The following is a 13,886-nucleotide window of genomic DNA, read 5'->3' on the forward strand; positions in this document are numbered from 1 at the left end:
AGCTAAGGTTCTTTTGCTTGTTACAGTGTTACACTTTAGCAAACACTTCATATCAATTCATCTCTCTCAGCCTGTTTAAGACTCGAGGACCAGTCTGAAATTAGTACGGGTCAATAGAGTAGACCGCGGGACATTTTAAAACTTGCTGGTGTTATTTGCTGAAAAAAAAATAATACAGGTGTCTTGTATATTCACATTTTTGCCTGAGTAATAAAAATCCTGTCACTGCGATGTCTAACATCACTTGGTGTCTAATTCCAGCGGTTTGGGCACGAAGTCATATATTTCATGAGGGGCATAGTAACATTCCTGAGGCAAAACCGGACACATTTGAAAGGTGTGACACACACACACACACACACACACACACACACACACACACACACACGTATGTACTTGATGGGAGCATTTAATCTCCCATCTATACTAGGTGATATGATTCAGTTTCTCCATACTCTCAATCTTAATTAGAACCCATGAATCTACTAATGGACAGATAGACAGACAGATGGCTAGACAGAGAGAAAGGTGGATGGATAGATAGATGGATAGATAGATTAGATAGATAGATAGATAGATAGATAGATAGATAGATAGATAGATAGATAGATAGATAGATAGATAGATAGGGTATTCTGTGTTTTTGCTGTGAGGGCAATCTACAAAGGATTTATCTGTGCAGTGAGTACAATGAGAACCCTCACGAGTTATTTCCTTAGGTGTTCAATTTGTTTGACTGATACCATTAAGAATTGTTACATTATTTAATCAGGTTTGGAATAAAGTACAAGAAACTGACAGCAGTAAATTTCAGAAATACACTGGTGTAAAGGTAGCACCATTCGAAACCCAGTAGTCTAAACGTCTACATAATTGTGTACTTGAGAAAAGCAATAAAGGTTTGTGTTTTTTTTTTCCACAACCTGCAGATTTTTACAGGATGAATAGGACTTCACTATCTTACAGGCTTCAGAGAAAGGATTTGTAATGCTTTTACATGATTTTTGCATTTAGTGTGGCGATAAAAACACTGATCCATTCTTAATTTTCTGGTTCTGAAGGGCAGTGACAATTTAGTTATGAGTTGTTAGGATTCTTTATGAAACAGGCAGTTCTTCACTTGCAGGTAAAATCGTGGTGCATGTGCATATCATGTGTGAGCTGTTGAGTTTAGTAGAACAGCAGGTGCACTCCTTCAATTCTGTGTTACCTGAAGAAGTGGGACTGTGTGGTTTTGGTTTGTTAAACACTATGAATTCCACTTCTATTGCAAGCTGTCAGTTTACTGTAGCAATGATGGTTTCCTCCTGCTGCATTCTCCAAGGCTGACTATTACACAAGGGACAGTGTGGTGTGAATTGGGCTTAATGCTGTGAAAAAACTGATTGTATCCTTGGGTCTAGTTCTGCAGCAGGAACTCTCAGCATGTTTCACTTAGCTGTTCTCTCAAGTCAACTCTAAAGCATAAAGGGTAGAATCCTCTTTCTGGGGGAGCTGGGTCATACAGACAGAAATATTTAGCATGAACTGTGTGGTACAGTTGCACAGAACAGTCCCACGGGGAGTCATTGCAGTAATCATTGACCTGACATGAGAAGGCATCTGCTGTTAAAACAAACCACAACGCTTTTGAAGAGCTTGCAAAGCCCATTAGGGGCTCAGTTTCTCCCTATTATTAAGATCAATTGCTTAATTAGGCACTTGATTAGTTGAATCTTCCTGCTGATTTTTCTTTTTCTTGTTTCTTTAAAGCAGGTTCTGTTGCGGGATGAGAACCCCAGCCTTTAAGTGGAAGCACTAATTTGTTTGGATCGTGGCAGTTGTTCTTCCGAAGCAGTTACTTCACTTTTCAGAGTGGAACTAATTTCTTTTTACTGGAAACTTGCTTCATCAGTGCCTTTCTTAAGCAGCATACAGCATTTTCTTATAGTGAAAAAAAATCATGTCTTCTATCCAAGTAAAGAAAAATGCACGTTCGTGTATTACGATACTGGCAGAACGTAACATGTGAAGCTCCATGCCAAACTGGAAGACTTTAGTGCTGCGAGAAGGAAATAAAGGCCAAGAAAGAGAGACAGAGTGGAAGAGAATGACTGAGAGAGAGAGAGTCAGAAGCTACCTGTTTAATTCAGTGATACTCTTATAAAACTTGCAGTGCTTCTGAGTAAAGAACAAAAATAAAATTAGGCACTGAGCTGAAAGCAGAAGAACTGTGAGTGACATTAACTTAAAAAGTATACAGTTTTAATCTCATTCACTATACAGACATTTGAAGACCTGGGAACTTCTCAGGCACTTGGATTCTAACCAAAGATAACCTTTAGTGGAGATTTGCTTTGCTCTTGTCAAGATGCATCATAGTCACAACAGATGAATGGCACCTTGTTTCCATGCTGAGCTTGACGGTAACTCCACAGTCAGTGGCTGCCTCTTCTAGGACCCTATTTGACACCTTGACCTTGGGACCATGGACTTGGTCCCAGCAGTCATGTTGCAGTTGACTGTGGTTTTTTTGCACTGCCTCCTATCAGTAATGGCTCAGTATGATGTGTGCCAGTACCGTGTGTCAAGAGAGGATGGTGTATCGCTGGAGTTTTATGCCTGCCAACCAAAACCAATGGCAATGAAGGAATATGCAAGAGTGAATGTAGACCCTCCTGGGATCACTTGTGGAGATCCACCTGCAAGTTTCTGTACTCATGTAAGTCATTATTTTTTGTCTTTTTCTTTCCCCTTTATCATATGTACTTTTTTTTCCTAGTTTGTTATCTTACATAAGGAATGATTCTGGATGTCTACACATCTTCCTTCTTTCTGTGAGGTTTAAGAAGCAGAATATAGGTTTCAAGAACTTAAAAAGAAATTGACTCTGCACCAAACACTTTTATTGAATTGTAATTTTTTAGCCTTATAAAAGTAAGCAGTAAATATACACATAATATCACAAAAGGAAGGCTTTTTCAGAATCAACATGTATCGCTATTTTTCTGTCTTAGACTCGATTTGAGTGTATTCACAATTTTGCATACACTTCATATGCAAAAGTTCAGTGAATACTGGTTGTACAATTGATTATACATGTTTACTTTGAGCAGTTAGATTTTAATTTGTAGTTACAGTAGTCCCTAAACAAATTAAGAGGAGGAATGTAGGAATCCTCTCTAACTGTATATGGTGGTTCGTTGTTAAGAGCTATTGTAGAACAGAAATGAATCATGATAAAGGTCTGAGACTTCAGGAGGGTGAACTCTATAGATGATGAGTTAATACTTCAACAAATATTTAGCTGGCAAAATGATGGCAGAATGTTAAATGTGCTGCATAAGGTATAGTTTAAAGTTGGCTAATGAGTGAATCAGAACAAAAATCTATAGGAAAAAAGAAACTGGAGATGAGGAGTTAGTAGTGAATGTAAAAAAGGATGTGGTTAGTGCTATCTAGATGAAATAGTATGGCAGTTAAGTATATAAAACAGACATATAAATACTGGTGTGTGAAGAGAAGTCATCCTAAGTGGTGATGTCATACTGTGCAATCGCATGGTGAGATCCAGTCTGGAATACTTTAAGGAGTTGTGAAGATCACTGTGACATCAGGTGGAGACTGTGCAGAAGAAGGGGCTGGCAAATGGTGCAGCATATGTACCTGAAGCCATTTAAAGAGAGAGAAAAGGCCAGAGAGAGAGACTAAATAGATGAAGCATATATAACCTGACGGAAAGTCTAGCGATTATAGAGTTATGTTCAAGTCCTTAAGTACAATTAATAATGCCCAAAAGTGTAGCAATCAGAAGGATGTTATATAAGAATTCAGTCTGCTGGGTTGTAGGTGTGGATGGTGTAATTCCAGAGCAGTGTGAGTGAGATAATCTTCCCTAATAACTCACTCACATGAAGGCAGGGCAGCAATGAACAGTCGCTGGGATATAAAGTCCTTAGAAGGTGTCATTAGGGGATGACAGTTGTGCTGCAAAGCATGGCATTTGACTTCCACATATATGAATTTACTGTGTGTGTTGTGTGGCGGTGGTGGTGTGGGAGGCAATGTTCAATTACAGTGATGGCATTGTATGCATTACCATAGGCTGCTATACCACTGAAATGTACTGTTGCTTGCTATCACTGCAAGAGCAGACATAGCAGTGAGACCATAATATCCCTTTTGCCTACTTTGTATATGCTTTTATAACTGTAAAGTGTACCAGAAATAATTTTTATTTTTCAGTTTGTGTCAGAGAAACTATCCCGTATTGTAGGTGCCAGTTCACTTATATTTAATGTAGCCCCAGAATATAAAGCACACCCACTTAAATACTGATATTCTAAGAGCAACATAAGTTCAAAGCAGGATATTCATAAATGTATTTGGATACAGAATGTAAGACAGTAATTCTGATTTCTGAAGAAAATGTCTCATACAGTTAATTGACATAAATTAGTATTTAACAAACTACTTTATTTAATTATCCTACTTGTATGCTTTGTTTCCATTTCCTGCATATAGCATAACAATATGGGAGTCATGAACCCCATGCTGTCTTCATGCAGCTCTTTGGCTGTTCTGTAGAAGAGGAAATTAGATATGGAGTTAAGTCTAGCTTTGCTGAAATGCATGTATGCGCATGTCTCTCTTTCTGTCTTACATGGATACACATTATCTGTTAATATTTGCAGTTCATAATGTTGTTTAATATGCACTTGCTGTTGGTTTGGAGGAATCTGAGATTTACAGTCATATTCTGCCTTAAGATACTATGTTAAACCAATAAGGTTGACTTTTTTGCTTTATTAATATCTATCTCTGTTTTCATATCAGTTGTCTTTGCAATCCATCTAAATGCCCTGATGTCTGTCTATGGATTACTTATTTGGATATATTCTCCTGTACAGAGCCCGCTGAATGTACATATAATACGTAAAGAACAATTTAGGTTTTCCTCGATTAGTATAACTATAATACTCAATCACATACCTCTCAACCTCTTAGAGCAAGAAATCTGGACAAAGTCATGAGTAAAAGTGGGGCAACGGCTCAAAAACAGTGACATTTTTAAAATATTGCTCTTACAAACTTAGAAAATTGATAGAGTAACAGGTTTTGCATTAGCATCAGTTTTCTGAAGGGTATGAAGTCTGAAACGCACGTGTCTGTCATTATTTTCTAGCTTCGATCTTTAATGTTTTGCCATTAATTTGCCATGAAACCGCAATTTATGAAAAACAGACCAAAAATATGATGCAAAAACCTGGATATTCTGCGAAAATCTGGACAGTTAAGAGGAGTGCTCAATCATCCACATAAAATATTAAAACCCAGATTTGATCCTTAACTTAGTACTGAAGACTTTTGCTCGGCTTTTGCTCTTGAAAACTCATTAGACAGAAACCATCTTTAATGCATTGTTCATTTTTACATTTTTGGCATGCTTAATAAAATATCGCATAAATATCAGATATTTAACAAAGTCTGTTTTTTTAGGCATCATTTTTACTCATATGATGGAAGTTACTTCTTACGGTGGTAACAGTGTTCGCCAAACTATGCTTCTGTGCTATTTGTATGAAATGCATAATCCACTATTTTAGAGTAACTAACTTTGTGACCAATAATAATTCAGAAAGATATCTTAGATTATCAATTACTTTATTTGTATAATTGTTTTTGTTAATGAATACTTCACTATTACATGTCAAAATAAGCCTTTCTCACATTGCTCCTTTTTCTATAACGCACTTTTGTTGAGGTGTACTTTAGTACCACAAATTCTGACTCTTGGAGCATGACTCGTTCTGATGTACTGACAGGCTGTTGGCCAGTATGACTTCTTCATTTTGCCAAACCTCTTACTTGTTTCTCTCACTGTGTTGCAAAATTTAATTTTGAGTGAAAATAAAATAGCTGTGCCAAGACCCTCATTTTCAGCTCTGTAGTTTTTCAACAATGAATTCAATTTTGCTATTAAATTAGTTTTCCACTTGCTGGAGTTTTGAGATCCCATGCTATAATGAGTAACCACTATAAACAGAATACATGCTACCAGGTGTTGTTTTGTAATGACATATTAAACCATAATGTGCCTCACTGTTTTAGTTATAATGTATATTTTGGTTGGGATGGTCTGCACTGTCTAATATGGTATCTTGACATTTTAAATTATGCTACAATTAAAGTACAATTTTCTCTACACTGGTTCTGCTGTTCTATACTTCCAGAAAATAACAGCACCTGGATAAGACAGAATCCTTCTCAAAATGTGCTCTGTCATAGACTGAGAAGCAATTTTTTTTAATACATTAGCTATTTTGCCAAAATAAGCTGAACCAACCCCCCAAAAAATGAGATCCCATTTCATAGTGATCCTTTGATCCACAAACTAGTCTGACATATACAGCATTTGGGACAGAAGCCTTTGCATTATATACTATATGGTTTCTGGCTCCTTAATTTCTCATCTGTCTGTTCTTGATGTGGTACATTAAACAAAATAAAAATTACTAACAATGATCCTTACATCTGCAGCACAATATTAATGACTGTAACAGAGGATGTTGTGCTGCATTTCGGCACACAGAGAATACCTAAAACACACAGAAGGCAAATGAAGGCAGCAGGGTGGTGGTAAGGATGATTCACATGGGAGTTACACAGCAGTGCAGTTAAAGTACCCCACTCACACTAGAAAAGCCTTTTTATTAGACAAACCACGCCAGGAGTAAAACCCTTTTGTGTAACGGGAGCTTCCTATATACTTGCTACATATTAAAAGAGAAACTTGTAGCATGTATTTTGCTCTCATTGCTAAGCCTCAGTCCCTGTCTTCCTGTGATATATTTTTGTTCCTTTGGAGAATTTGAGTGACTATTCTGGGAAACATGAGAAAGACTGGAGTAATCACTTTATATAAGATTTGCAGTACATAGTAATTTGTGGTAGACATGAAGCACATAAAGGCACCATATCAGAAAAAAACTGCTGAGTAGAAAACTAGTATTATTACACCAGTATATTATAGAGAAATAATCAAGTGAAACAGTGCAAGCCTACTTGTATTTTGATTTATGAGGTATTGATACCTGCACTATTTCTCTGATATGATTTGCTGTGAGATTAATGTACATCAATAAAAATATTTCTAGCAGTAAAGACAAAAAGTGAAAACCTCATTACATTCATATTTGTAATAACATTTGCAGATGTACATTAATTGCTGACATAAAAAAATCTGATCAAAAGTAAATTAATTATAGTCTGGTTTGAGAAAGTCACAATTTCTACACATTGAATTTCACTGGTGCTGCTGTGTCTGTAGCATAAAAATATTAGAAAGTGATGCCTGCCTTCAGTCAAATACTTTCACATCAAGTAAGAGACCAATATATATAGGGAAATGCAGTTCTGACCCATAAAACGTAAATCAGGACAAATCAGACAATGCTAAACAGGCATATAGCTAAAAAACCTGTAGGTAGTACACATAAACTATTTATCTAAGGTGTAACAAAACAGCATTAGTAAGCTGTGTGTGTGTGTGTGTGTGTGTGTGTGTGTGTGTGTGTGTGTGTGTGTGTGTGTGTGTGTGTGTGTGTGTGTGTGTGTGTGTGTCTATGTCTCTGTGTCTGTATAGATAGATATAGATGTATGTTGTGTATCTGAGTATGACTGCGTGCATTAATTTAGCTACTGATTTTAAATAGTAACGTTCCACTTGTCAGTCTATTTTATAGAAAAGGTTCTGGTGTATCTGTCATACACAGATAAAATTTGTTGTTGTGCAGACCACTTATATCTCATATAAAGTGAATAGCTTCCTGGGCACCAAGTTAAAGCCATATACCATTTTTTTGTTTATTTTTTGAGGTTTTAAGTATGCTCACAGTAGAACTAGAACATGTTATTCTAGATAGTACATCTGTCAAGGTGTGGTATCCAGTGTATTGAAAGAACATTTCAGTCTCATCACAAATATGTAATTAAGGAACTTAACATGAGTGTGAAACATGAACTTTTTTGTGTTCAGTAAGTTACACTGAATTCAATTGATGCAACTGCTTAACTATAATTAATAGGTGAGTTGAAGTACAGATTGATGTCCCCACTAAATAAATTTAAGTTTGTCACTTCTTTTTACATTTACAGAGTAAATGCCCAACATCAGAAGGACATATATACAACTCAAATAGGTTGTATTAATTTTTAATTTGATTTTATTCAATATAGTATAATAAAAGTAAAATCAATGACATTACATCGGATCTATGATGTTTGTATTAGATAGTTAAATGTGACACCAAGAAACAGGTGTAGGCATAGAACTGTAATATCACAGCAAACACCTGCTATACCTTCAAAAGACTGTCAAAGTAGTCTTGTAGAAATGGTAGTTTTGTGTCTATGTATATACATCACACACACACACACACACACACACACACCTAAAGGATAGCAACTGTGGAACAACTCATTCATATTGTACAGCTGCCAGTAGCCTAACAAAGGGTAAAGAAATGTCACAATAGTTTTATAACATAAATGTGCTATTTCATAGTTAACCATTTTATTTATGTAACAGGAAAAAGTTGAAAAAATACTTGGATGTGTATGAATCGCTACTCATTTTGTAGGACTAACTTTTATTTGTATAACCTTATTACTCATCCCTGTTTATTATTTATTCTTATTTACTTGTTTAGAAACTATTTTACCCATGCATAAAATAACTACTGGTCATTTGTTGAATTTAATACCCCTCCTCTTGTACATAATGTTATGATGAATAGCTTCCAAGCTTGCATTTCCTTACTGTCATCTCTGTTTTAAAGCTTTTCAGATTTGTTTGTGATAAAGGAGAACTTTTATATTTTCCATTCTTTCTGTGCCTTCGTGAAAAGTGTATTTATTTTCATAGTATCTTTCCTGCTTTTAGAGTCTCATTGTTTCTTGAAAATGAGCGCATGTGATATTTTATATATTCCTTTTTCAGTTTGCAACCTTATAAACATGTCTAAGAATAAAATAATAATCAATTAAAATGTGCTGCATGAAATGACAGTTGGTGATAACCTACCATTTTGATGTTACTTGAAAGTGAACATAGTACGTACTCATTTTTAAACTGTCACATCAAAAATTAGTTCCAAATGTTGTAACATAAGGAATGATCAGATAAATAGATGATGTCTTTCAAGTTTACATTGTTACATTTTTATCCATGCAAGGGGTCAAGTAACAACGTGTATGCAGAGATATGGTCATTGTGTGTGTGTGTGTGTGTGTGTGTGTGTGTGTGTGTGTGTGTGTGTGTGTGTGTGTGTGTGTGTGTGTGTGTGTTGATTCAATGCATATAGAACATGCCTCAGTTTTAAATACCTACTTCTCTGGGATATCCCTCTCTGGACATATCAGAATGAAATGACACCTCCCTGACATGACACTAGAAGCTGTAACTCACTTTTCGTGTGATTATGTTTGTGTGCAGTCAGAAACTGAGATAAGTGACTAAACTTGCAGTGATGGTGAACCTATGACACACATGTCAAAGGTAACACATGCCAAGACGTTTTGTGTAACATGTCAGCCAGGACCCGCCTTAGGTCAACTGGTGCCCTAGGCAAAAAGGGCTCCACAGTGCCCCTCCCCACACCACCTAGTTCCCCATCCTGGTCCACCTACACCATCCATATTATTGTTTTCTTTCTTTTTCTCACAGTTTGTATTAGTCTTCATTTTTTGCCTGTATTCATTGAATGTATTTTAAAGAAACCACTTCTTTACTGCAATACATAAACAAATAAATACTAGAAAACCACCCCTGCTAGAGCAGTGCCCAAGGCGGATGCCTAGTTTGCCTATGCCTAAGGCCTGCTATGACGTCAGCAATCACCAACATCAAAGTTACCAAAGACACTGCTTTTGCATTCGTTGCTCATGTGTGTGTGTGTGTGTGTGTGTGTGTGTGTGTGTGTGTGTGTGTGTGTGTATGTGTGTGTGTGTGTGTCTACGTGTGCCTATGTGTGTCTATTGAATTATTTTGTGCCAGGAGGTTTTGACACGCCCAACCCAAAAAGTTCACCATCACTGGAAAGCATAGCATTGAAATGTAATATTGTTTGAGTCAGACTCCGTCTTTATTACTGGGGCAAAATTCAGCATCATTACTTCAGGATTATTTATTTATACTTCTTTTGTTTTAAACAATGATCATACTTGACCAATTTTAGATTCATCCTAGAGAGACACTTATGCAAAGTAATAAGTTCACAGTTACAAGTAACAGGTTGTTAAGTAAGGTGATAGAGTAAGTCATGCTGTATATGCAAAGCTGTGAAAAACATATAAACTAATAAGTATCTATGGACAGTATCGTTAAGTGTACATACAATACAATGAAATGGATTCAGAAAAAAGAAGAGGTGTGGGGTGGGGAAATATGACTAGGGGTGATCTCTTATTGAGTTGAGAGAGATACAATATGCATAAAGGCTGAGGCATCCATTTTGAGGGGATGTGAGGTTAGGTGATATGGTATAGGGGAACACTTGTTTTAGGCTCGTTTGGAATCAGGCAGTTTAAACTGAGTTCTGAACTTGGTGCAGAAGGATTTTGTATAATTGTTGGGGTGGGAGGGAAGCATACCTCTCTTCTTTGTTTAAGAAATCTAGACAAAGTTAAAAATAACACGGGTCCAAAGGCCCAAAATCAGGTAAAATTTAAATATTACTCTAATTTGCTTAAAGTTAATAGAAAAATAGATTTAACATTAATATGTATTTTCTGAACAACATGAGGTATGGAACTCTAATGTTTGGCATAATTTATTGACTTTAATCCTCAGTTATTTACCAGAAAATCAAAAAAAAAATACAAGGGAGAGGAAAATATGAGGCAAAATCAGAGACATTCCACAAAATTCTGGACATCCGAGAAGTAAGTAAAGAATTTAAGTGACTGGCTGAGTTTGGGAGCTAGAATAGAGAAACTGTTGTTTGTGTAAGAGTGGAACTAGGCCAGTTTGTGAACTAAGGTAATTAGAGTGTATTTTAGTGGTACGTTTAGCAATTAAGCTGGGAGAATGTATCAAACTTTAAAAGTTTAAAAAGTAATGAACCTAGCAGGATATCTGCTCACTGTTGTGTGGGAACCTAGTAGTAGGTCTGTTCTCTGTTGTATGGGAACCTAGCAGGAGATCTGCTCTCTGTTGTATGGAAACCTAGCAGGAGATCTGCTCTCTATTGTATGGGAACCTAGCAGTAGGTCTGCACTCTGTTGTATGGGAACCTAGCAGTAGGTCTGCTCTCTGTTGTATGGGAACCTAGCAGTAGGTCTGCTCTCTGTTGTATGGGAGCCTAGCAGTAGGTCTGCTCTCTTTTGTATGGGAACCTAGCAGGAGATCTGCTCTCTGTTGTATGGGAACCTATCAGTAGGTCTGCTCTCTGTTGTATGGGAACCTAGCAGTAGGTCTGCTCTCTGTTGTATGGGAACCTAGTAGTAGGTCTGCTCTCTGTTGTATGGGAACCTAGCAGGAGATCTGCTCTCTGTTGTATGGGAACCTAGAAGGAGATCTGCTCTCTGTTGTATGGGAATCTAGCAGGAGATCTGCACTCTGTTGTATGGGAACCTAGCAGGAGATCTGCTCTCTGTTGTATTGTAACCTAGCAGAATCTCTGCTCTCTGTTGTATGGCAATCTAGCAGGAGGACTGTTCCTTGTTGTATGAGACGCGTTTTTGCTTTGGTTGTGGAATGACAGTGATGTTCTTGGATATCACATTGATGATAAACCTACATATTTTGTTGGAGATGGTTTGCAGGGCCGTTGAACTGCTGTTAGTGGAAGATTGATTCCTAAATAAGAGAAGAGGATTCTTTGGATCTGGCTTAGAAAAGGTAGGGAGTAGGATCTTATGGGCCCAAAAATTAGACAATTATTTTTTTTAATTGAGGACCAATGAGATTTAGTCGGTGTCAGTCCTAAATGCCATCAGGGTGATGACACTAATCTTGCTGACTGGTAATTTCTCTTCCAGGTGTGCCTGTGCAGTGTTGTGGTGATGTGATTTCTCTTCCAGGTGTGTCTGTGCAGTGTTGTGGTGACATAATTTCTCTTCCAGGTGTGCCTGTGCAGTGTTGTGGTGATGTAATTTCTCTTCCAGGTGTGCCTGTGCAGTGTTGTGGTGACATAATTTCTCTTCCAGGTGTGCCTGTGCAGTGATGTGATGACGTAATTTCTCTTCCAGGTGTGCCTGTGCAGTGTTGTGGTGACGAATACAAGTGCAGAATTTTAAACTGATTGTACAGGTACTTGGAGTATCCATTAAACATGTCTGTAACTACCTTTTATCCTTGAAGCTGAGGTCCAGCAGTGTTACAGGCCACCTCTGCTGCAGGTTTTATGGTTATACAGTTAAATGTTAGCATACCAGTCCAGGAAAGGATGGTGCAGGAGTCTCCAGTCCAGAACAAAGATCTTGTAGTGTCACAAACTGTCTCTGTTAGACAGAAAAAAATCACTATCTAACAGCAGAAACCTAATTATGTATATGCTAAAACAAAGCTGTTCTGCAGCATTATCCTGACTATAGGACACTTATTCTTGTGAAATCTCATTCCATTTTCTGGAACCTGCCAGCTTTTCTGTTTTTGCACTGATGCCTTTTCCACACAGCCCAGTATGATAACAAATTCATAATGTTTCTTAGCAGCAATTCCTATATATCAATCAAAGCAGTATACTCAGTTGCCCAGTTAAAACATTTAAAAAATGTACCTTCCCTGTGAACGAGTTAAAGCTCCAAGAACCGTGTCCATAATGGTGGGTGTACATTTCATTACTCTTATTAAAGTCGTGCATTACTACAAGTAATTTTGTGTGCTTGTAATGTGCCCGTATTTTGTACAGTTTTGCTGGACACAATAAAAATACAAAAGCACTGATGGCTACTGCTTTTTTCATCCAAATCTGTTTTCCCCCAGGTGTGTTTGTAATTGCTTTCTTCATAGTAAAATTGCTTTTTGTTCTCTGTAAGATACAGACACCCTCTCCAGTTCCATCTCATCTGTTTATGCTGATTGCTGCACTGTGGTCAGCACCATTTCACTACTTCCCCAGTTAGAATTTGACCATTCACAAATTTCATTCTGGAAAATGACACCAAGTATGCTGGGTATCAGAGGCTTTTTTCCCAGTGGTCAGAGTAAACCCACATTTAACAATGGAGTTCTGATGAAGTCATTCGTAACCTGCCTGTAAATAATAGGAAGCCTCTCTAATCAATATTCTGAATGGATGTGCTAAAAATAATTTAAATTTAACTTGGCTGGTTTAATTTCTGTGTCATTTTTTTTGTAGTACTTTAAGTTATTTCTTTGTAGCAAAGTTATTAATTCATTAATACTATTTTGTATGTCATACATTTCCATTTGTCCACTAGACGTGTTACTGCCTTGTATTGTCAAATCTCAGTTTGTGATAACTCACTGTAATAATTTCACTGTATTTACACTTGTTTTTGTACATTTCTCTCCGGGCTTCCGCTGAAAATGGACCTGTGTCCAGTTGGACTTTCCCGGTTAACAAATTTAAAATAAATAAAATAAATAAATAAATAAATAAATAAAATATTGTGTCATGTTTTAGATTATGCAGTTATTTTTCTAAGTTTTTTATCTGTAACACCTGGGCTATGGCTGAAATGAGGTCTTCATGGCTCACTTCACAGTTGTGGTCAACAAACGTAATGAATTAATTAATTTATTTGTTGTCTTTTTGTTTTCCGGGATGGTCCGACTGGGCACTTAGGCCCATTTTCAACAGAGGCCTGGGTAGAAAGGCTCTATGAGAGCTAAGAAAAATTAAAAGAGCTAAGAAAGAATTTTCAGAGAAAAAGTATCA

The 13,886-nt window shown here is 36.9% G+C and overlaps 1 protein-coding gene across 1 annotated transcript in view; it reads left to right on the forward strand.

The window, feature by feature from the left end:
* The window catches only part of NTNG2 (netrin G2), a 1,345,571-nt gene that overhangs the window by 2,543 nt on the left and 1,329,142 nt on the right, over positions 1-13,886 (forward strand). The window contains exon 2 of the mRNA XM_044058624.1: positions 1,753-2,701. Within this exon, the coding sequence (XP_043914559.1) occupies positions 2,468-2,701 (234 nt within the window). The 5' untranslated portion in view covers positions 1,753-2,467. The remainder of the gene's footprint in view (positions 1-1,752; positions 2,702-13,886) is intronic.

Source organism: Protopterus annectens, chromosome 16.part0, assembly GCF_019279795.1.
Source record: "Protopterus annectens isolate FY-2018-M chromosome 16.part0, PAN1.0, whole genome shotgun sequence".
Taxonomy (NCBI): Eukaryota; Metazoa; Chordata; order Ceratodontiformes; family Protopteridae; genus Protopterus; species Protopterus annectens.